The sequence below is a fragment of the Hylaeus anthracinus genome, unplaced genomic scaffold (genome assembly GCF_026225885.1).
Source record: "Hylaeus anthracinus isolate JK02 unplaced genomic scaffold, UHH_iyHylAnth1.0_haploid 0, whole genome shotgun sequence".
NCBI lineage: Eukaryota > Metazoa > Arthropoda > Insecta > Hymenoptera > Colletidae > Hylaeus > Hylaeus anthracinus.
In genome coordinates, this window is record NW_026533254.1 from 19536855 (window position 1) to 19562365 (window position 25511).

At 36.2% G+C, this 25511-nt stretch overlaps 2 protein-coding genes across 3 annotated transcripts in view; one reads left to right on the forward strand and one right to left on the reverse strand.

Annotated features, from left to right (window-relative positions):
• Positions 1-17498, reverse strand: part of LOC128896309 (uncharacterized) — a 33363-nt gene extending 15865 nt beyond the window's left edge. Inside the window, exons 1-2 of one of the 2 annotated variants that reach the window (XM_054159604.1) lie at positions 15687-17498; positions 13913-14430 (exon numbers count right to left, since the gene is read on the reverse strand). In XM_054159604.1, the coding sequence (XP_054015579.1) occupies positions 14392-14430; positions 15687-16907 (1260 nt within the window). In that variant the 5' untranslated portion in view covers positions 16908-17498 and the 3' untranslated portion in view covers positions 13913-14391. Of the gene's footprint in view, positions 1-13912; positions 14431-15686 lie in introns of those variants that run through there. The other variant, XM_054159603.1, reaches the window with a different exon arrangement.
• A 1096-nt stretch (positions 17499-18594) lies between these two features.
• Positions 18595-19617, forward strand: LOC128896318 (DNA-directed RNA polymerases I, II, and III subunit RPABC4). The gene is made up of 3 exons (XM_054159614.1): positions 18595-18830; positions 19250-19342; positions 19452-19617. Exons 1-3 carry the CDS (start codon positions 18773-18775, stop codon positions 19472-19474), a joined length of 174 nt encoding a protein of 57 aa, XP_054015589.1. The 5' UTR covers positions 18595-18772; the 3' UTR covers positions 19475-19617.
• Positions 19618-25511: the final 5894 nt, after the last annotated feature.

The following is a 25511-nucleotide window of genomic DNA, read 5'->3' on the forward strand; positions in this document are numbered from 1 at the left end:
TGCCTGTTCCTATCTTTATCTCTCTATCGCCAGGATCGATGGCTTATTCTCGGATACACAAACTGCTCGCCATCCCGATACATTTCAATACTAGATCAGACTAGACTTGTATCAACCTTTCCCGTCAGGAATGATTATTTGTATTAATTAACTGTTGTTTTAAAATTAATTATTGTTCGTCATAGATACATAAATTGGGATCAGGACGGGCGCCGGTTGACCCAACTACTTTCAAAATGACGAATTTAAGAGTCAATTTTGTCCAAGTATTCAGTTTAATAAACTACTCTCGAACAGAAGAGAGAATGTAAATTTGGTGAAGTTAATAATTCGTTGGTCGATGATGCGTCGAGGACGGGTGTCAGTTGTCGCAATTTCGTGTAGGCAAAAAAGCACACACGGGCAACCGATAACGGAGCGATATCAAGGAAGAAAGAGAACCGGTAGGAGGGCCTTGGAAATGAAACGAGAGGGAGTAAAAAAGTGGCCGAGCAGCAACGAGAACGACGAAGCACGCGGCCTCTTCCCCAGAGGGCCCGCGCACTGGTTATTCGGGCTGCGAATAATAATCATAGGGGTCGGCCTCCCGCTCTTTCAGTTTGGTTGGTCCTCTCCTTTCCACGCGCGGCTCCTCCTTGTCGACCGCTGCATAGCAACAACGACCGTTTTCTCTTTCGCTCTTGGCTGCTGCTGGAGGCCCGGCAACACGAGGCCTGGAGAAGACAGACGGCATATCCCAGCAACAGAGAGAGGAGGTAAAGGACTAAACACTCCGAATCGAGAGAAAGAGATCGACGTGGAAGAATGAACGAGGAGAGAGGCATAAACGGACGCAGAAAGAACGGCTGACAGAATCTCGCCGAAGAGGAGGACACGAGGAGGGGCGACGATGGAGGAACAGAGGAATAAAAGTACAAAGGACTTCGGAGGAAACTGGAAAAACCTGGCAGAGGGAATAAAGATGACAACGGACCCAAAAGAAAACGAACCAACGCGAAAGGATGTTAACTGAATATAGCCACGAGTGACTCGCGCGGAGAGATGTTTATTTTGGGTTGCAAAACGATCAAAAAATGTTAACTACTGGAATCTTACAAGCGAATTACGCGGTATGGTGCAAAGTTATTGCGCTGGGAGTTGAAGACACCAGGGACAAAGGAAAATTAATCTGTTTTGATGAATTATAAACGATACAGGTTTAAATATCGTATCATAATATCAAGTATATCTAGTTTTGTTAAGTAAAGAAGTTTCAATGTTCGCGATATTTCATGTTTGATTTTCATACAATAATATTTTCTGAAGCTTAAAATAAATCGAATACAATCGAATCATGTTATTAGAATAAATTTAAAATATGTTTTTGGATCAGGTGCCTTCGAATAAAATGAGGCGACAAAAATAACGTCTCGCCATTCACTTTTTTTTATTCGTTATTTACCTGCTCATTATAAGACTTTTTGGTTCCGCAGGTATAGACGAATTTGAATACGTTTCTAAACGGTCCTATCCTCTGATCAAATTGGGACTAAGTTCTAAATAATCTATACCTTCGTCGCAATTAATAATCATGCGATTTATAGGTCTGTTTGATGTTACCGAAGCTGTAAAAATCAACGAAATTTATTTCTACAATGGTCTGGCCTTAATTTACCTTCTATTCATATACTTGGCAATGTTATCAAATTGTACACAAAATCGTAAGAGGGTACAGATCTTTGTGCAAAATAAAATTCTTGCAAACTAAACACGAACGTATTTTACGCTGCAAATATTATGGTATGAACTTCATTTCCATTATTTTTGTATGTTTGGTCCAGGACGGAAGGGGTTTCTGGGGCAGCAAACGTGTTGGCTACGTCAACGGCGAGCAAAATCTTTTTAACGGGGAAAAGTAACGACCCGCTACCGGCAATTTATATGCGTCAGTTATTTGAATGTAGAGCTGTTCGTGTGTGCACTACGTAGTCTTTCTACCTGCTAAATCGAATAGAAATTTTCGTGGGATCTTTCATGTTCCTGGAAGAGAAACGTGGTATTTCGCATGATTTAGCAACGAAATAGCTCCGCATTGACAAGAGTGAAATCGTAGAAGCAAGAGCGATCAATCGCGATCTTATCATTTCTAACGTAAATTTTCATCAATGTTTATGTTTCATTTGATACCGACTGATGCGAGCAAAATAATTCTCAAGTATTCGCAGCGATCAATTTTGTCACATTGAATCAGAAATGGTTCAATTTGAAATAGTTAGATTTTCTAACAAGTTACAACGTGAAAAATAAACAATTCTTACAGTCCAATTAAGATCTGTAATCTCCCTTTCCCATTTCTGATGATTCGTGATACTTTTTCGATCCGGGAAGATATACCTAATCACTATCATTATCGAAATTGTCACTGTGTACATTGTTACCCTTATCTCTTTAGTATTCATAGTCGTACCGTAGACACCGGATTCCACTGTTTGCGAAGAACACACGGTATGTCAATTTCTAATATTTGGTCATTCCAAAGATGCACTGCGGGTGAATAAACTGTGAATGAACTCTTTTTTTCAAATTATCAGAGATAGAAAGCGTAAGATAATCCATCGATTACAACTGAAACGCTCCTCGTATGCATTAAGTAAATATATGCGCGCATCAACTATGTAGTTATCAGAATTGAATACGATGCAACTGTAATTGTACGAGAAACAATGAGGTGAACGGTTACACAATGTTTTTTGGTGTCCGATTTTTGCGAATAAAAGATTTTATAAATCTTTCGAGGTGCGCTCAAATACCACTAAATACTGCAACAAATCCAAATTTCATCGATAATTTAATATTTCACGTAATTCAACGTAACATTTGACTTGTACTAATCAAATTATCATAAAATTGTTTAAATTCAAAGGAAATCATCGACGCCCGCAAAGGATCGCTGTAAAGTGTATTCGACTTGAGCAGATTAAAAATGGATGAGCCGGTTTTTAGATAAGACTGCGATATATGAAAAAAAAAAAACAGGGGCGTTGACTATGCAAATGAAAAAAAGAGAAAGAGAAAGAAAAGCGTGGACAAAAACAGTTTCCGAGCACAGCTGCCGCTCCACTAGCGAGGTTTATCATTCTAAGCAGGGGAGGTTTCTCCCTCTACATATTCTCTTCTTTCGTGCATTCATCTGCGCTCTCTCGCGTCCGATTGTGTTTCTCTTACCACCATTTTCATCCACATCTGGACCGTGTTTTGTTGCGCCATTGCGGATGACAATGCACAACAAAGATATCAAGAATTGTTGAGAAGCACGAAACGGCAGGCACATCAATTTAATAAATATAAACACAAAAATGATCTTGCAGCTATCTGCTCAGTCCACGAATGATGTTTAACGACTAATTAATATTAGTAATACTTTCAAAATTAAAATTTAGACTCCAGTGTTGTTATATCATACAAATGTTGGTATATCTTTCAACTTATGTATTTAACTAACGGTGTGATATCGTATATCAAAATGTATTTAAAAAATAATATTATAAAAACGATGAAAAATGAAATAATTAACAAGAAAATACTCAAACAACGGTCGAATGATTCGATAAAATACATCATGCATCAAACAACTTTTGATACTGTTTACTGATTCGAGCAGATGCAAGATAAAAATTGTAGCTATATAATTATCTACATAAAATTTACTGAAATGAGCCTCAGCTGGCCTTTTCTCTCTTTCTTTCTCTCGTGGGTTATTGGTTTACTATCTTTCGTCGGACGCCGACGACGGGGTTTTCAAAAGCAAACCCACGGGGCTAAGGGCAGCTGGCGTGCATTCCTGGGTCCCTATCTTTTCCTCCCTCTTTTCTCTCGTGCTACCACGGCAGCTCTACACTTTTCTCCTTCTCTCCTACGCCATTATTGGCTATCCGTTTTCCTCTCTTGGATTTTCTTGAACGCTGTCAAGAATAATCAATGGTCAAGGGATCGAAGATAGGAAAGCTAGGAGAAAAGCTAGGACCTGGGCTTGGGTTCCAGTATATTTCAACCCTGAGACACAAATCTTTTCGATACGACTCGAATTCTGTTACACTGTTGATATTAACGCATTCTATCGAGCCTGCTTAACAACAGCATATTACTTTTTATATGAAAAATATATATTCGTACATTTTCTTGTCTCTTTATATTATTCGCAACGAAATTGTTTGGAATAACATCTCAAATAACGAATCGGGTTAGTTTTAAGATATAAAAAATTAGTATAATAATACGAAGTAGAAATGCTGCTTTGTTTTCATAGGAAGGAAAGCATTTCGTTACACGAGTTTCATTCACATTTAGAACAGAAGTCTGGGTCAGGCCGCATTTCCCATACAACATTGCTGCATGCTGCTTAGTTCAAATTCAAAGCAGGCGTTACAACGTAGATTTATCTTGGGGACCCCTCCTACCTCTTCGTTTCTTGTTAGCCAATAACAGCCTCTCTTGAATTCTCTGCTTGCCACGTCAAGCATTAATCAACGAAGCCTAGGAACGGAAGAACCTATGGAATATTCTTCGCGTTTTACGCATTAAAATGTTCAACTGTCAAAACCATGTTTTTGTTACTTTGAAAAGAGAAGCAGTACTTTTATACTTTCTGTGTCAACGTCGCCAGCGACATGCAAACAATAAAAACATATCTTATCATTCCAGCGAACTGCGATAACCTTGAAGATTTTAAAAAGAATGCCCGCAAAAAGAAGTCTTTGCGCGCTGTATTGGAACAGTTCAGATTACATCCAGCACGTACTTGCGTTATCTCTAACAGTGGGACGGTTAATCGATTGTTCTGGTGGCCCACCCTGCATAAGGATGTTTGCAAGACTGTGCAGCAAATTTATGCGCGTTACTTCACGTCAGATTATCGCTAACGGCGCAGTCGGTGTGCTATCTGTTCACAGAAGGGTTGAGGAGAGAAACCACATTAGGAGGCTAAATGTTAAACGTTTTTCACGACTTCTTTTTACGGAGCAAATTTTACTTAAATCTTTTTTTTTCTTCTTCTTCTTTTTTTTTTTGTAACATTTGAGGCAATGAAAAGCGTATGTTTTTCAATAATATCATTCCAATTGTTCGATTCTTAAAGACCTCTATTTAAAATGAATCGAAAAAATTACCAAATATATTTTGAAACGTACTTGAAACATTCTCAAAGTTAGAGAAAAATTGAGAAAATTTTTCTCTGTAAAAAAAAATCACGAAAAAAGATTAAAATTTGGCCTCCTAATATGGTTTTTCTCCTTAAAGGGTTTCATCAGCAACGTGCGCGATCTCCGCCTGTTACTATGCGAGATAAAATCCTTGGAGATTAGAACGGGGACTCAATTCGTATCTCCGCCGGAAGTAGTCGACCCTTGGGCCACCACGCTGTCTCCCGTTTGAAATGCTCCCAGGCTTGTGACTGTCTCGGTTGCATAATTGATACCCAATAATTACTGATTCGTAGAATTGTAGGGCATAAAAGTGTCGCGCGTGTTACTTTTTAATCGAGGGCTATCCAGAAAACTTACGTAATTAACATAAACTGTACGAGTGCCCTTGTCCTTTACAATTTGTAAAAACTTCATTCAGGTATGTTTCATAATGTCAACAAAGAAAGAGGGATAATTTTTAGAGGAATAGTAATAACTTTTGAACACAATCTTCGCTAGCATTAATCTTATCAACTTCGTGATATAAATATTTGAATAACAAAGATTGAAGTATAAACTTCTTAGTACGCTACATATATTATTAGAGGTATTTGGTTTAAGACGATACAACAGATTTACATTATAGACACATATTTTGTTAATTTTGCATCGTTATAAATGTTCAATTTTTACACGAACAAATGTGTTCTCTCTGAAAAGTATAAAGTAAGTTAATTACTCGAACAGTAAATATTTTAGGAAAAACAACAGATAGTTTTGTCAGAAGGAAGTGTCAACCGGAAGACAGAATATTGAAGAAAAAGGCGGAAGGATAGACTCAAACGTGTCGTTAATCCCAATTAAAGAGATAAGGATAAAGCAGGTGATACTGGACAGGGAGAGGTCGTGGTTGACTGGTCAAGTCCGAAGAGGATACCTGGGGTTCACCGGAAACGAAGACAACTGCTACTAACCGAGAGTCACGTGGTGTTCATGTTCGTGCAACAAAAGAAGTAGCTCTAAATAAATAATACTCCTTTGAAGAAATGCGTAACACAGAATGATTGAGAGAGAAAAATGAAGTGCAATAAGATGTACGAACTCGCGGTGAGAAACTGTAATGGGAACAAAACGATGCACGTCGTGAATTGCACTGGTTGCAATGCGACAAACGAAACACAATGGAAGAAATTCGTTTGTATCGGGGCAAGCGAATAACGGCTATGCACGATAATGAAATTCGACACGAACGAAACGTACCACGCAGTCCATTGAATTGTGCGCCGCGTCAAAGACGATCGGAAGGACTTGTGCGAATCATGCGACAAAATCTTGTGCATTTATGGCGAATAAGAATATGAGAACCATACGTTACGAACGTACAGAAAAATATAGAAACATACATAAAGTGTAACGTATTTTACTCTGCAAATATTATTGAACATTGCGTGTATTTTGTGGTTTCTTGCACATTCAAGTTCCCTATAAATATATACAAATCTGAAGTCTGTTTATAATGAAAATAATTTCAGAAAAATAATTCACTTACTTAAATAAATTAACGTATTTTCATCCATTTCAAACATTTCAGTTAGCATGGCCACTGCTCTCTGTGCCTAACCACTTTACTACTGCTGCAGCCTGCGTTTCAGGTTTTCCCCATTTCGAGGGTCTACCAAACACGCGCCCTTTCAAATACGTTTCTCGGATTTTTACTACATTGTATCGCAGAGACAACATGTTAACCTTAGCGAAGTTTAACTTCCTTTAACTTGTATTAATTTTAGAAAATCTATTTTTCAGTCGTTCAAACCAAAACACCCCCTTAAAGAATGATAATCTCACGCAATTTATGTTTGCAATTTTTTTTGCTTTCTATTTAACAATAATAAACTTTCGCCCTACACGAGGATAATAACTAAATGGTATAATGAGGAGAAATGGTTCTCTTCCTTGATCGTGAGACCCAAGGGATCCTTAAAGGGAGTTGAACTTTTTCATTTCCTCCCTTGCGGTCTTGGGTGCCATGCGGTCCCCGTCCGCTTCTCTGAAACGCTATGGAACGATGAACACCTCGTCCCCCTTTCCCGATATCCAGCTCAACTTTTCAGCCCTCAAACGTTTCACGATATTCCTCGTCCTCCAAAGATCTTCTACCACGTGAATGTTCAATATCTTCATAAATATTTGTTCATTGAATACTTTTGTAAAAATATACCGTTGTTGCTCTTACTTCTATGCATTTATATATTTATCAAACACAGTTGGACAAGATCTGTTTCAACACACAAAGGGCAAATGATAGAAGGACTAACGTTAAGACGGAAACACGAGCACCTGGTGCATTGAATTCCCGTAATGGTCACGAATCCTACGCGTAGAACCTTCGTAATTGCTACCTGCATATTCCAGCGGAGTAAGACGACACGAAGGTATGCTCTTTCAACGCAGGCGTCCACCCATCGAACACCTGTACTTTGTACGAAAGCGCTAGTAATGCTTTCTTGCATATTCTAATAATAGTTTCACTCGACGATTTTACTAGAACTCTGTTTGGCTTAATTTAGTAAAAAAGTATTTTCAAGTAGCAGTGACATTGCATTATGTCACAAATATTAGTTAAACGAAAGCGAGTAATATTATAAATTTGAACAGTGGTTGGTTGCCAGGTGCGAAGGAAAATTGCTGTCGAGCCACTATTACCTATCCTATGTCCTAATAATCGAGATAATAAATATAATAATATTCGCGAAAGCAGCACCAATGCATTGGTATAAAACTGGTATAAAATTGAATATATTTTATGCTTACGAAGAAGAGCAGTTTTATCCCGATTCCCGCCGCAATATTTTTATGACGAAGAAGGCCGAAGCAATCACCTGCGGATGCTCGCGAGTGCAATTTAGTGGGTCCATCGAGGCCCAGAAGAAGACATGTTCTTTTTCTCTCCGAAATTTGTTCTGGGAATCTCGAAACCACAGACGGGGTCGATGCACCGTAATTATAGGTCGCAACGAATTGCAACTCGGGAGCCTCGGACTCGAAACCGATCAAAATATACATGTCGCATTTATTAAGAATTTATTTAACACAAACTTATTCATTTCGTAGAATCACTAATAACTCGTACGTTTTATTTTTAAGCAAACTGCAAAGTTGAAGGACTTTGATCTATCGTAGCCTGACGAAAGTCGATCTAACTAATTAACAATACTAACGTAACAAAGGAAAATGCGACTATTACACCACTGACCACTTTTCGCGATAAAACAACGAATGAACAAAATTCTCACGTAGATTGAAATTTACGAAGAAATCGAAATTTGTTAAAAGTACGATGATGCAACGTTCCAGGCTATCGCCAAACTAAATAAGATGTACTCGGCGATTTTTGCAAGAAGCTATCTCTATGCACGGTCTCGTATGCTTCGATCGGTATGCGTACGTTCGTCTTTCGTACTTTACAGTCACAGATAAACTATCTCCTAGAAACGTCTCAGGCACAACCGTTACGATGAGGGTTACAACCTTATCGTACTATAAAACTCGGAGTGACATAAATTCTGACCCAGACATTGCAATAAAGACACGGAGATGCGAAGCGTACAAAGCAGCAAAAAAGAGATTGAATTTTTCCAAGAGCAAACGGAACCTCCGTGAAGACAGGACTTGGTCCCGAGTAGAAAAGAAGAAAACGTGTAAAAATTCTTTTAACTTCGTAAAAAAGGAAGCCACCTTAGAAAGCCAAATCATAAGCGTTTTCCATGATTTTGTTTACATAGAAAAATGTTTGAATAACATGGAATTTTTGTCATTCTAAAAGGTAAAGGTATCAAGGTATCAAGGTATAAAGCAAGATGTCAGGTACTTTATGAAAATAAATGATCGGTCTTCTTTTTCATCTTGCAATAGAATGAGTTAAAGGGCCGGAAAGAGCGAATGTAAAAGGGCGATGTGTGTGTGTGTGTGTTTGGAGCGTTAGAGAAAATTTTCGTAAACGGGTCGCCGCGGCAGACGGGAGCGCCTTTAACGGAAATTTCAGTTGCAAAAAGGGGTAAAAAGGGGGTAGATTCGAAGCGAACGTACGGCGATGGTTCCCCACGCGATTTAATGCGTTTACCGAGGTATCGAGGCATTCCTGGTCTTTTTGCGCGCGGCTGTTGCTCCGAGAATCGTGGGACCAGAAGAGCTTGGCCGGCGCGCTCGTTACACGCATACCAGCAGCCCTCAGCCAGCCCTGCCTGCGTCAGCAGCCCTTAGGTTCCACCTTCGATCCACCTCATCCAACGTACGTGTGCTCAGCGCCAAGAAACGAGGAGCAAGTGGAGAGAACAAAGGCCGCGATTACAATCCCGATACCGATCGATCTTTCGACCCTACGAGTAGCGACAATACTGCCTTCACCGAATACCCTTGTTTTATTAACGTTTAATTGGTAGACCGGATCGACTCTCGATCGAACCTGGACATTATTATGCGACAATTTATTACCTCAAATGATATTTCATAAATAAACGACACGTTACACCATAGAAATCATACATCTTTGCAACAGTTTTCTATAAGCGTCAAATTTGAAAATTATTTACAATTATTCACAGCTGTATGTTACGCGACAGTCTAGTTTGCTTGTCTGACATCATTTCTGACAAGACCCTATTGATGAAAGATTACTCTGTTCGTTACAATTAATTTAGTATCGAATAATAACTGATTGTAAAAACGAGACCAGCGAAAAATATGAACTCGTAACTCGCCAGTTTTCAGACTTCATAGAACCGTTGTAGCATTTTAAAGGTTCAAAAGTACTTCCAGCCCCGCAACGGCAAACATTGTAACTCCTTCGTATCGCTACTCGAGAGGCTCGCGTTATCAACACGCGGAATATACATTGTAAACTTCCTCCTATACGCCCTTAAGGAACACCTCGTGAATTCCGCGAAATCCTTCTAACCGTTCAACGTTGCTTATCCTTTTTGTAAACGATAGAAGTTTCATTGGGTTGCAGGAACGACGCCGCGTGTCGGATGGTGCTTACGTCTCGCTTACAAATGTGCATCCTTCTTGAATTTCATGAATGCATAATTATTTCTTTGTATCGCCATCCTCGTTATTTGCGGCCAAGGAGACGCGCGAATTCTTTTACAAATTAGTTTCTCTAGATTTCTCATTCCCCGCGTGTAGAATGGATTGGAGTTTTTTCTTCCCTGTTGCATACAAATCTATTCAATTTTCCAGGATTGTTATTTTTCTACTCGTTTTCAACGAACTAGCCGGCGAATTAGCTAACGCTTTTACACGCTAAATTGATACCGATTAGCTGCTGACTTTAATTTTTTTCACAATTGCTCTCTATAGATTATATTTCTAACACAAGTCTAACTTTTGTATGGTAGCTCTAGACAGATAATAAGTAATAAACTAATTCCGACCTTAGTTACAAAATGTATTCCTAGTATTACAAAATGTACCTAATAATGTTTGAAACATTCCTTCGAATCGATTCAAATAATATTTCACCACTTTTATCAGTAAACAAAGTCCAAATAGATGTCGCGCACAAGCCGCAGAACGGTTTGTTATTTTTCTGCGGTTTTCTTTTCCCATTCCAACGGTTCTGCACTATCACGCGCGTGTATTGACCCAGTACGACGCTGCACCTGGCCAGGTGTACGCCACGTTTCTCGGTGTTTCATGAAGCGTAAAGTGGTCTGGTAACGGTCGAGATCTTCTTATATATATAAAGAAACGAGCAAAATAAACCCCGTGAATGAAACTAGCATCGCACAAGAAACAATTTCGCTCTTCGTGATGATTCATGAAAATTATCGAGACATTCGTTTTCACTTGCGCGAGACGCGTTTAATCTCAATTAGAAACGCAAGTACGTAACCGTCGCGTCGGTACGCTAATTACCGCGCTAATCAATGCATATCGTCTTGGCGCGATCTTGAGAATCAGTTCAATCAACCGTTCGTTAGCGATCGCTGTACAAAACGATTAGCTTCATAGGATCGTTTAGATATGTTTTAAAGTACTCGTACGCACTGAAGCGATTATATAGCGTGGATAATAATTAATTAACGATATACCATTGATAATGAAACTACTAGGTCGGTGTCAATTTGACTCATATACTTTAAATTTCTTTCTAAACTCACTCAATTATTAATAATGACTTTACTGCAATCTTTAAGGACAATTATTTGAACAGAGAATTTTTTTTCATTGACAAATTAGTTTGCTAATTTTACTTTAAATATAGTTTTGTTTGATTTATTTCGTTTGTCGTGCTAAATTAACATCAAAAGGAAAAAGTGAAATCCGGTAGGGACGAATGTGACCATGTCACCGGTAGAAAATCTCGATGCACCCACCGGAAAAAGGACTTGGAAGGAGACTTCCTTAGGAAGACAGGAAATTACCCGCACCAACTGTTACACGACCACTCAACGGTCATCCGTAGGCCGTTGCTAATTATGAAACTACTTCCTCCCGTCCTTCCTTTCTCTAAAATTGTCTTTTGTCCTCGTAGAACTTTCGACAAACTATCATTTCCAATTAGAATTGATAAGACTGCTAGAGACCCTTAATAATCTCAGTTCGTGAAAAGGGAATGCGAGTAAAAAGATTTTAATTCTAAAAGTATAAGTTTACATCGTTCAAAATTCTCACGATGTTCCAGTTCTAAGGTAACGATATCATGTATATATATATACATAAAAAAAAAAGCGGTGAAAAAGTATCCGAGCCTTTTTTTTCGCAGCATTGGTGTCTTCATTTCTCACCACGAACAGAACTTTCTATGGTATCCTGCAAGATTGTACGAGGTTAAGAAATCGAAGCAACCCAAAGAATGCATAAACGGATATTTCAATAAACCGATTTCTTATTGTGTCACTATCAACTCCAACGAGTTAACTTACGCATTCCTCTTACAGCCCAAATAACGATACAAAATATAACCCAATTAAAATAATAAAATGATTCGATATTTTAACAAAATATCGAGCCGAATGGAAAACTTGGCCATTTTACTAATAAATTAATCAGCGATGAGATAAATCACGTGAAAATCTGCACGTTCCATAAGGGTCTGTGTTAAAATTTACAAAATCTTAATATCCTTGTTCGTACAACTAAAATGGTCAATTTAAATCGAAATAGGCTCATACGATTCATATTTAATCAAAGGATAATCAAACGAATAAATCCACAAAAGAACTACCTCGAGAGACAAATGCAAACGCGTACCGCACTAGCACCTTCTACCAAATAACGAAACACATATAATTTCAACCCGATTCTCTATCAATTTTTCACATCTCCTCTAAAGCGTGTCCCACTTTTTACAATCATTCCGTATAGCGTTCGCTTATTTATTACAGCATTCAAAGTATTTTTCTTTTTTTTCTGTATTTTGCCTGGTGAAATGGTTTCGGTTAACCGCGGTTACTTTCGGCGCCTCCCATCCCCGCGCAACCCTCCAGTAAAAGACAAAGAAAATAACAGCACGGTTCTTGGTCGTAGCATGGAATACTGTAATATATTCGCATTGTTCTCTGCGGCCGGTTTTTGCCCGAGGGCTAGCGGCGTTTCTGCCCTCCAAAGGAGAAGATTCGTTGCGTCGCAGATGCAGAAGGAAAGGGAGTCCCTTGCCGTGAACGTATCGGGGTCCCCCTCGATTTGCTTTATTGCGAAACGTTAAATAACCACGTCGCGGTATACTCGTATGAAAATGTTAACACGCGCTACCTCCCTCCCCGCCCCGTCCCTCAGGAGTGGGCGAAAAATTTATTTATACGCGAGCCCCGCGGTGAGATCGACATCGTTCAGAAAGGACCGCGGTAGCGCGAGTTTCTTGTCAATTATGCAAAACCGATTAGGCATGGATCGATTAATATAACATCTTATTCTGCTCGTTGCTGGGAGTCGTGGGTATTTATTTTCACGTTGCATTCGAAGAATCGGACACGTAAATACGAAGAAAAGGGGTTGCCTGATGCGTACTCGATAAAAGGAAACCATATTACAGATGGCCAAATATCAAACGTTCCTCGGTGGAGCTTTTCTTTTTTACAAATGAAAATTTTCATGATTTTTTTTGTTCAACTTTGAAAGGTCTTAGGTACGTTTCAAATTACATTTGATAGTAAATGATACACTCGATCATCATTCGAAAAATATATATTCGATTAAAAGTTTAGAATTGTTCATTAAGTGTACAAAGACTTTTTTTGGGGGAAAAAAAATGATACTCTAATTAATGTAAGAAATGTTGCTAAATGTTCTCATTAAAACATCATATGTTTTTAATTCTATTTTATTGGTCGTATTTGATGCACCTCTGAACCATAGTAACGTTAATTCTACTGGTCCAGACATCGACAAATACCATGCTATCGCGGTGCACGCAATGGAAGACCTTGAAGTGCCGTCAAGCATACCTCGAGAAGCTTTGTTACGTGCCCGACGATAACAAAGTAACCGTCTACTCAGTAATCTATCGCTATCGCAACCTAACGCGAGTAGAAATGCACACCGGGTGAAAGCTCAAGGTGCAAATGGCAGGTAGTCGGCATACTCGCTCGTATATCCGTCTTTGATGTCGTTGCCTTCCAGGAATGAATGGGAAGCAGTTAAAGAGTGGGAAAATTTATTATGTACGTGAAATTTTCAAATGAAGAATTAACGCTAAATTTCCTAAACTTTATTTGTACCCATTTCTACCGCGATCGATTAAATGGCAAGCATTACATTCAAATTCAAATTGTTGATTCGACTGTTACAATTATCTTTTTCAAGTTATAAATATATCTAGAGTCCATTTTATACAAGTAAAATAAATCAGGTTCCATTTGCGAATGCATTCGCAATACGTACCGGAGTGTAAAGTAATTATCATTTCGAAAGTCTCCTCCTAGCGTGATACACTTTAATTATTGTAGAACAGAGAATTTGTTGCGATTAAAGCCGCGCTAACGTCACTAGGGCAATTTTTCATACTGAATACCGGTGTGGTCGATGAGTGGCGGCGTTTCAAAGAAGAAATCACGATAAATCAATGTCAAAGAAACGATATTAAGAACGAAACAATTATTTTCCTTGCGTCGCCGTGGAGTTCGTTCGTGTGCAAATTATATCAAGCTGAGGAGAAAGAGAGGCTGGGGGATATATATACAAGGCTTCAACTGTTGAAAGAAATCATGAGCTCTTGGGTCGTAGGTGATTACTACCGCCTAATTATTCTTCGAATTTCTGCCCATAAAAACTATAAGGACAGAGGCTTGACGAGAGAAAAAAAATCAGCAACCTAATTATAGGTTTAGATTCGCCTATATTCGAAACGTAGAAAACATCATTTATCAATTAAAGAGAAATCCTGCGAAGGTTATATATTTTTGAAGTTGTGCACATTCTTATGTACATTTGTTTCATATCGCCATTTGCCATGAATGCATAAACGCAGTCTACTTATTACTATGCCAAAATTACCTTTTCTTTCACTAGCGAACATGAATTTATTTTGTCACAAGTATAATAAAATTGTGCAAACGATTTGTTTGAAAATATAATTTACATTGTCCAATCACGGTTGTTTTATTATGCCCCTTCCATGACCACCTAATCATCTTCTTTTAATGAATATCTTCTGTACTATTATCATATAATACGTTTTAATCGAACGATCTGAGGCTATAAAACAGGAAAGGAACTTTTCGAGGATAAAAATGTAATTCTAAAAAAAACTTTGCTGAGACTGCCGAAGCTGGATATGGGAATTTGGCTGCAGCATTCGAGTATGCTAGTGCATGCAAGTACGATAACGGTGGGGAACAGGACTCCCAGTGGAGTACAACATACATTACTTTCTTTACTGGCATCAAATACGATACCCCTCGAGTAACAGTGTACCGTTTAAACGTGTACTTTTACAGCGACCAGATTATCTTGTCAAACGTATTTTCTCACGTTCAACCAAAAGGCAATAAGGTCTATGAAATGGTTGTTAACTAATCCAATTCCATTTTTGGGAGCATGATTATGAAACGTGCCGATCAATTAAATTAGAAAGACACTGAAAAAGCAGTCTCGCTTTAATATTCTCTCATCTCTGCATCCGACGCCATTTTCTCACCTTAAAGCAGTGTTTTCTAAACTAGGGGGCGCAACCCCTAGTGGAGCATCTTAAAATCCAACGAGTGCACAAATAAAATTTTTAAACGGAATTTTAACGCGATTTAGTTAATTATTGCTTTCAACGTTGATACATTAAACGAATAAAGGCAATTTAATTTTGATTTTACAAGTACAAACTACCTTCTGGGAAGTTCATTTGATATTAATTAAACTAAATATAACAAAAACATTTTCTTTACAAATATCAGGACACAAAAATTTGAGTCTTTTTATAGATATGTCTTTGGAAACTTTACACAGCACTGCTTTAAAGGTATTTAACCTTGTCGTTATTACAAATTTCATGGAGATTATAAATTAATATTCTTAAAATTCCAAATCACCTACCTTGACAAAGGAGTGAAATTTCACTTTACTAGGAGAAACAGGCGGACTGGTGGGCTGCCGTTGGTTCCTTGGTTCTTGAAGAAGATTCTGCACCTCTAACAAGAACCCCTTTCTAGCGTATCTGCTCCTAGGACTGGACTGAAGATCTCCTTCCATCTTTGACTTTTTGATTAATTTCAAATTCTCTTTAGCATTCTGTCTGAGTATAACGTGGGTCAGTCTTCTTGTATTGGCTCTGAAGTCGTTATTACAAAGCCTCCTCCAAGTTTTGGACACCATGCTGACAGAACACAGATCTTGAGGTCCGAGGTAGGAGAATATTTTGGAGACTATCCTCCAATGGTTACTCTTATCTCCGAGAAGAGCCAATATGTCTACGGTTTCTCTACCAGTGTAATCTGGGTGGGCTCTGGTACGATAATAGTTAATGGACTTGGCATTTTGATTAAAGTCCAGCCTTTTCGGCTTGATCTCTGCGATGGTAGCAAGATCCGTGATAGAGAGCTGACTTAACTTACGGTTGTCTGCTGAAGTGATCGCAGGACTAGCTTTTTTTCGACAGCTTGGCGAAACCACGAAACGTGGAGGCGGCGGAAGCGGTGTTCTGCGCCTAGGCGAATTAGCTACCTCGGGTGTACTCTGTGGCGCGATGACTAGCTTCATTTCTACATCGTCCTCGATAGGTTCGGAGGCTATAAACGAAGAAGAAGGCACTGCCGGCGACGGTGGCGGTGAAAGAAGTTGCAAATTCGTCGAAGCTGGCGTAATGGGAACAGTCGTCCTCCAATTTCGACGCGTTCTAGTCCGAAGATCATATTCTCGACACTCCGTGCTTCGATCAATCAATTCGGCACTCGAATGCTCGAGCGACTGATGATTGCCATTCAAGCTTGTCTGATCCTCGAGCAAACTCCCGGTTTCCAGAGTTTCAGATGTTAAATAACCGGAATCTGATGCGTGTAACAGGTGATTCAATTTCATTCGATGCCTCTGACCCCGTTCCGACTGCAGAGGATCCACTCTGAGCCTGTGATGCCTTTTCGAAGAAATACAAGACACCCTAGATCTGCATCCTGAAACCACCGGCGTGTACACGCCAGAATGGGGAGTAAAAGCAAAGTAACCGCTATCTCCACTGTCATGAGAACTACGATTGCTCGCGTTTATTGTTCTGTGAGGCGTGTTGCCGATACCCATACTTTCCATTTCGTCCATCTCCATGCTGTTTTCCCGCGTAGAATTCGTTGACAAACACCAGCTCTCGAACTACATCTTCTTACACTCGATCGAACGCGTCCCGGTAACGCGCATAGTTATTTTCCTTTCTTCCAGTTCACCAAGTTCAAATAAATCCGAGAAATATTTCGCGCACGTTTTCTCGACGTTGACGTCTCGACCACTTTCTACGCATCACATCTGTCTTGAAGAGTTTACACGAGTTTTGTCCATGCTTCCAGCGTGTATCGCCCCACTCGGCACGCTCACGTGCGTCGCGCGGGAAACTGCCTCGCGGAGAGCATCTGCTCGTGAATCCTCGACCGAACGTGGAACTTCCACCACCCCTCCGCACTTAGTAAACAAACGCCGCTCTTTTTGACCGAACCGAAGACAAATCAACGGTATTCCTTCGTCTTTCACTTGTCACCGTTATCCCCGTGTGACATTTCGTGTAAAACGTTTAATGTTACTCGATCAACGAAATCACAAGATCTGAAAATATTGATATTCGCGATGTCAAGGATTACTAGACAAGGACTCTTGTCCGAAGGGAACATGCGTGCGCGGGCATTAACTCTCTCTGTGTGTTCTGCAGCCGAGGCACATCGAAACTTTGAAATCTGTTTATCCGTTGTCCCACCGTGGCTCCCTTGGCGATTGCCCGACCAATCGGCTCGCTCGTCTCATCCCGCCGTTCGTTGCCAAGCGCTGTTATTGGTTGTTGACTGTTGCTCGCGTTTATCTACGCTGTCGCCCCCTGACCGCCGTCGCTCGACCTACCGAATTCTGTTGCCGGGGACGGGGAGACTTTCTTGGTTCCTCGCAGAGACGGGCAACAATTCGGGGAGGTGGCCGAGATTTTCGTCTAGATAACACATTTCGAGTAATAAGAAGATACGATGCTTTTAATCTGTCATTCGTTCGATAGGAAATTAAAATCTATATCGTGGAATTAAATTTGATTTCGCGTTGAACGAATTACTGCTTGTTTGAATCGAATGAGCGTTGCGAATAAATGTAATAGTGTTTCAATCGTTACACAAACTTTTTATTCTTTATCTATTATTCTATAATACATGAATAATTAATGAAAACTTATCTAGGTTACTATCGGATATAGATATTAATTTTGAAGATAATTATGGAGCAATTATAACAATTATTTTGCTTTCGAAAAATATAGTAACAAATTCTATTTAAATCATTTCAAATATGCAATAAATTCCTGCACGAAGCGTAGTCTCGTTTTAACTTTTTGGTCGGGGTTTTCTCTTAATATCTCCTTAACGAAGCCTCATCCAACATTTTTGCAAAGGAAATTGTTGTTCAAAATCGTCTCAGCTACCCCCCATTTCCGGCTCCTCCCCGACTTTTGGGACACCCTGTATGAGAGCAATAGGTTAGTTAATGGACACAGGAGCGGTATCGCCATCTAGCGGCGGCGACCGAACTAATTTTTCACATATATTCACATTTTTTAATTTTTTCTGCATATTCATATAATTTTACATCATAATTATCGCAATCCAACATCTAATTGTTGATTTGTACACTAGTAATTTACTGATATTAAGTTTTAAAGAAAATTAAAATACCGAAATATACAGTGCCATCTCTCGGGAAACCACCCAAGTTTACCGTCAAATTTCCACTTCTGCGCCTACGAAATGGCAACCCGTCCGACAAAACCGGCTGCTACTGATTGCCGAATAACAGGGGCATCTGTAATCACAATACTGCCATGTTACGTTGGCGTTGACTTGTAAATATTTCATTAGAAGTTTCAAGTTCGCACGTTGTTAGGTGATAAATTGTTATTTGGACTACGTTCAAAGCATCGTGTGATAATATTCGAGATTTCATGTAAAATGGAATCCAGCAAGTCGGAATCAACCCCAAAGCAAGCCATGGTGTATATTTGCGGAGGTATGATTTAAACTAAAGATAACCTCTCCTAACAACAATTTTTTTACACAATGAAACATTTTTTACAGTATGCATTGCTTAGATTTTCAGTATGACAATGTCATTACTCCATTACTCCATTCTAAAATGAACTATCTTCAAATTCGTTATGAATGTTTTAGGAGATGTGTTTACAATACGCAAATACATTTTTGAAGATTCATGACGTCATAATTTTATGAATTTTGAAGTAATTTCGAACGTTACAATATTGTACAAGTTATACTAAATCAAGTAAATTTATCTTCTTCTTTTATAAAGATAATTACACTTTTTGTTAATCTACTTGTACTGTTTAGTTACAATATTAATTATAAATTCACAATAAAACTTATATAGTGTTTATATTTTACATTAAATGTAGATTTGTATATTTGTAGAATGTCATCACGATAATGAAATACGTCCCAGAGATCCGATTCGGTGTAGGGAGTGTGGCTACAGGATTATGTACAAAAAACGTACCAAGAGACGTATCCTTTTTTTTTTTAACAAAGTTTAAACCAATCGACATACTTGATCGAGTACACGTACTATATACATAAGATTATAAAACTATTTATTTTCCTTAATAATGCTTAGTTGTCGTATTTGATGCACGGTGATTTTGATGTAATATATAAGTCTATCATAAACCTAAGGATGTAAATAAAGATAATGCTACAGCTTTGTGCACACTTTGAGTAGTATATATTCATATATTATTCCTTATGTAAGGTCACAGTTTTTAATAAAAAAATACACAACATTGTTGCAAATTAAATATTTATTCCCATCCCACATCATTCATAAAGTTGTACTTTTATGCTTGCAATATTACCTTAGAAAATTATAACAATATTAATCCAAATATATTTCATAGCTCTTTATAAACTTTAAATTGATTTTTTTTCTTCACATTGTTCACCAAAATTCCGTTGATTATGTATCAATGCAGATCATATAATATAAAACATTTTAAGCAATATATGTTTTTTATTTACAATAAATAAATTACATTTTCATCAGTAGTTCAACAGAGTCACAGAATCAGGAAGAAAAGTGACAGCGATACTAGCAAAGTGTTGGCATTCTTACATTTCATAAAAGCCAATGTTCTTATATGTTTCTGTGTACATTTTTATAAAATCTTACTCCGGTCCCATTATTTGATATTTACGAGCAAACGCTCGATTTGTTTCCATTAAAGTACCCTTTCTTTTTCTTTATCATGAATTAACTTCTCAAGCCCGAAATGCTTCGTTAATCTAGCAACTGATTATAAAAGCATACAATAGAATTGTTGCACGAATGCAATTGACATTATGCACTCGGAAAAATATTTATAAAATTTGAATGATTTACATCACCTATAATACATGTAAAATACTAACCTGCCAACTGTTTGCGTTACTGTCAGCATTCATTATAAAACGGTAAAAAGGTAGGGGCCGTTTCAGAAATCCAACTTGAATGAAATGACAAAAGCTGATATCTTGGAAGTACTTTTTTGCAAAACACAGTTCGATTAAAAATAATTCACGCATTGGGATTTTAATCGTGCTTGTTTTTAAGATTTCTAATACTGAGTTTGGAAGGAGCCAAGCCAACTTCTTACAGAAGATTTTAATATGATATTATGCAAGACAAAACAATTTATCACCTACAATAATTCATTTTTTTCTTTCCATACTAAAAAGATATGATCGAAATTTGAAGAGAACATTGTAAAACATTAATTTTGTTTCTTATATATTGTTTTTGAAATTTTAAGATCATTTACGTTTTACAAAAAATAGTGCCAGTTTCCAAATTCATTCGCTAAAATAAATGAAGTAATGTAAAAATTACGAAAATGGAAGACGGAATAAAATGGAGTTTCTTCACGCTTAAAACGACTGAAATATTTTAGAGCTTTTGAATAACAATATATAATTAAGCATGTAAAACATTTTTAAGAAATTTCTGAATATCTTTATTTATGAAAATCTATCGATTACTACTTAGAATACTAATGGAAGACAATTGTGCATTCGTCTTATAGAGAAATTCTTTCAAAATAGCAGATTTTGTGAAATAGTATATTTATAGATATTTTAGATAAACATCTTAAAATATCGGAAAATGTGACAAAGGATTTCTTTGCGAACATGATTTATTCTAGATGATAAATGCTTTGCATAGTTTTTAGTGTTGCATGTATCAAGTACTTTAAAATTTGTTCATAGTTTTTGTCTACTAAACTTTACACACTATTTAATTTTAAAATAACATTTGGAACTATTTTTCAATTATTAGTTATCTAATGAAATATACGAATAAACTTAAATTTCAACAAATTCAGTTGTTCATAAAAACTTTCTATTTGTGTTTTAACTGAAAATATGTTTACACAAATATTTGTGTGAACTATCTAAAAATATTCTCAAATATGACGTTTGACATACTTGTAACGTCTTAGATTAAATTAAGTTGGCTTTCCAATAATGTAATATAAATTTATTTTATATCGAATTGTTTGTTCTCTACTGTAGGATACAAATGATGAAAAATGATCGTATTCATTGTCCCTTAGTCTAAATCAATAGATTTGATATGTAAATGATGGTTCGTTATGTATGCTCGTGAAAGTATGCAAAATACCTCTAGACAAAACAATTGTTTCGAAAATATATCCAGAATCATAATCTGAAAGAACTACTTTAGCAATCACATATAAGATAGTAAAGAGATAAATATTACATATCATATGAAATTTGGCTTCAGCTGCATTCCAAAATATTCTTCATCCGTGGAATCTTTCCTTCTAATATATCTTATCAAATATTAATTTCAATGCAAAAGTTACTTTTTTTTTTATCTCGTCGTTTCTTCTAAAATACAAACATCGTTGGCTTGGCCATTGTAAACATACACACGTGCACGCTTTGGAAATTCATACATGGTTTTGTAATCGGAGTTGATAGCATTAGAATGGACATACACCAAATGCTATATTAAATTATACTACATTGATATTGTTTGGCGACAATCACTTTAACTGGACCTCAATGTATACGATTGTGCGGTCTGTCTATTCGTCTACTACTTTGTCTCAAGCACATCTAGGTACAAATTATGATAATCTAAATCTGATTATGCAGTAGGAAAGACAAGTCGTGCTTCGATGAGATGTTAAAAACTGGGTGCTGTATATTAGATAGATAATTATAAGATAGAATAGCTGTCTCTCGTGGAAGGTATGTAGCTTCTTAAACGTTGTAAGAAAGATCAGAAAATCGGTTATCCAGCTCGTTGATAACGATCATAGACCTAACGATCGAGTTCAATTTAATTTACTGGAAAGTATAATGTTTTATACCATCCATTAAACAGAGCTAGGGAACGATCATATTTATAGTTAACGTAACATTATTTAAATCATCGTTTAATCATTACTATGATTTCATTTGTTATTCATGTATCTTATCATTTTATGTATATATTCATATTTAAGTTTCTGATTTCCTTTAATATGTATATAACAAACAAATCCCAGTGATTCATTTCATTCTGCTTCTATCTTCTACTTATTGGCATTAGTATATAAGGTTATAAAATATTGTTTTTGCACTGGAAAACTAAATTTGTCTACATAACCTAGGAATTATATTTGTAATTACAAACGTTTGGTTCTGTTCGATGATGCAAATAATGAATAAAAGGTTATTTTAATTAATTTGTAATTGTTTCATTTTTTAAGAAAACCAAGAAGCCTTGCCTAACTCTGTTTCCAAAGATTTGAAATACATACGTATTCCAGAAAGACGAACGGGAGAATGGAGGATACAAAGATGATACATTGGAATTAACAAAATGTACAATAATGACCGAATAACCGATTCTGTTCCTCATTATGGATCACTTAAAATTATAATAAAGACTAACATGATTTCATTATATTACACATAAATATATACAAACACATCTTCTCTTATATCAACAATAATTCTCGTAATTGTTCATACTAATATCATACAAATATATACAGGATGAGTTACCTACTATACTGGAATTGTAAATCTTTTCATTGTTTTTCATGATACATAGTTCAAAGAAGAAAATTTTTGACTCGAAGGAGCATACAATAATTGTAAAAATTACTTTTCTCTTACTGTTGCAATTTGCCAATAATTCAAGGTGTATTTAGATTCTCTTGAATATTGTCATATCATGCGATTTTGTAAATTAATTTTCCTCTTTGAATTTTTTTCATATTACCAAAAACAACAGATATTTACAACTTTAGTCACGGCTAACTCACCCCCTCTCTCGCTCAATGTTTGTGTGTATGTGTACATGTGTGCGTGTTCCGTGTATACTTCATGTACCGATAATTAAGATATAATATTAATTTTTAATGTTAGAATACTCTTCAATGTTGAACGCAACAGTTGCACTTTAAATACAGAATCACATGCCAGTTCATTGCACCTCATGCTGATACAAGACTATTGTATATAAATATCATATTTTTTACTACATATGAGAACTATGTTCTTATAAGTTACATTCCACCATTTTTCGAAGAAAAGCTTAACAAGTTTTAAATTAAAACTTTCAACATTGTCTTTTGGCCTTCAAGTACAACAACAATCGGAAGTTCAAAACTCTTTCAAATAATGTATTACTTCTTTTACTATATTTATGTAAATTATGATTACCTGCTTTGCAGAACAGATAATGTAGCTTTCAGCCCCTAACAAAGTGATGTTATCTAACAGCTATACAACTATATAAACTCAGTATTATCTTTCATATAAATAAAATGCAATTCTGTCTAATTGTGATGAAATTACAAACATATGGCATCACTAACTTCTTGTTAAGAGGGGAAGTTGTTTGAGGTACCAACTATGAATTATACAATATCTTACTTATTGTTCCTTTTAGAGTAAAAATACATATGATGAATGTTGTTCCAGATTAAATTTGAAACTTTCATTTGGTGTATGCAAATCCTTAATAGAATTGATAGTAAACAAAATATTAACCCAACACTTCCTGTTTTTAATATTCCAGAGGGTAAAGCTGTTTGCTTATGCCTCAGGACGATTAAACAAAAACTATATATCCAGAAGTGTTTAACTAATGTTTGCATTCAAATAATATTTTTTATTCCACGCAATGTAGAATAGTTCAGGTAGTAGTATGTAGTAAAATAGATATGTAATTGAATTTTGCTCGTTTGAAGTCATTAGTATAATTATTGTTCAAACTATTTATTAAATAAATATTTTTATACAAAATAGAATCCAAATGTAACATAAAATAAAAAAGTTGATTGTTTAATTGATAAATAAAAATTTCTAGGTGGTGAAATAGAACATTTATGATCATTTATAAACAAATCAAAAATCATTATTTTCACAAAACTAAAGAAGCATTAAATAAAAACATTTCCACATTTCATTTCGTAATTTTGAAAGACTAAATTTGATCGTTGTTTATTTTGTAAATCTTTCAAATAGAAAATAAAGAATGAAGTAATAATAATAAAACAAAGGAAGTAAGATTGAACAAATTTTTAAGGATTTAATTTGATTTAAAATGTGCTGCATATTCCAGCATTTACTCATTTTAAATATTATCTCCTCTATTATCCTGTAGGTTTTACTATTACAAATTGATATCAATTTTCATTATTAAAATATTGTACATACTACACTGAATTTAAAAGTCCTACTTTATAGTCTGACTATTGAATTTTTCTACAGGAATAATAAGAAAGAAAATTTTCAGAAAATCTTAGGTCTATTGAAAAGACTAAAATTATTCATGATGTGGGAACGTCCTCATTTATTTTGAACAACACTAAAAATAGAATCAAAGAAACTTTAATAAGGAAGATAGAGCCTTTTGTTATAAAATTTCATGACTTCATATTAAGATTAACTAATTGACTAATTAAGACATAAGAACAACTTGCATTTTATTAAATGTTATTAAATGAAATTGAAAAATACTTATACATATTGTTACAAAAAATAGAGTTTTGACTCTCTTTCTGTAATAAGGTCATAGCTATTATTAAAAAAATATGTTCAAAATATCAACTATCACTGCTTTGATGACTTAATTTTCAAGTTTCATATAGGAAGAAATTCTGATTTAAAAAAACTAAGTTAACCAGATGTTATTTTATCGATTCTTATATTTTTAAAACATGAAATCATTGATTTTCATTGTGTACTAAATTTACCTGTATGCACACATGTATCGACATGGATCATCATATTGGTTCGAAAACCAAGTATTAAATATAACAGATTTTTATATTAAAAGTAACAAGTCTTCTTCTCGTTACTAATATTTACTATATGTATACCACTGTAACACAGAACTTCCTTTAATAGAGTTTCTTATAATTACCTTTTCAATACATGGAAGATTTTTGCAATTCACAATCGCGGTAACAAACTTTTCATAACTGATGAAAATATTCTTGGTTCTAGAGCTTTCCTTCGAAATGTGATGGTATTCAGAGTGTCCCGTGAAAAGTGTGGTTATTTTCTTAGAAACTAATGAACATATCGACTTTATTTTTCCTACAAACTATTACGAATAAGGAGTACATTACACAAGTGTTGGAGAGACGCCAAAGATAGCAGCGTCCTCTTAATA

Bases quoted from the DNA above. Each gene is read 5' to 3' on its own strand.
- LOC128896318 (XM_054159614.1), top strand. From the start codon at position 18,773: ATGGAATCCAGCAAGTCGGAATCAACCCCAAAGCAAGCCATGGTGTAT. The intron at 18,831-19,249 runs GTATGATTTAAA...GTATATTTGTAG, and splicing joins CATGGTGTATATTTGCGGAG to AATGTCATCACGATAATGAA. The intron at 19,343-19,451 runs GTATCCTTTTTT...AATAATGCTTAG, and splicing joins CAAAAAACGTACCAAGAGAC to TTGTCGTATTTGATGCACGG.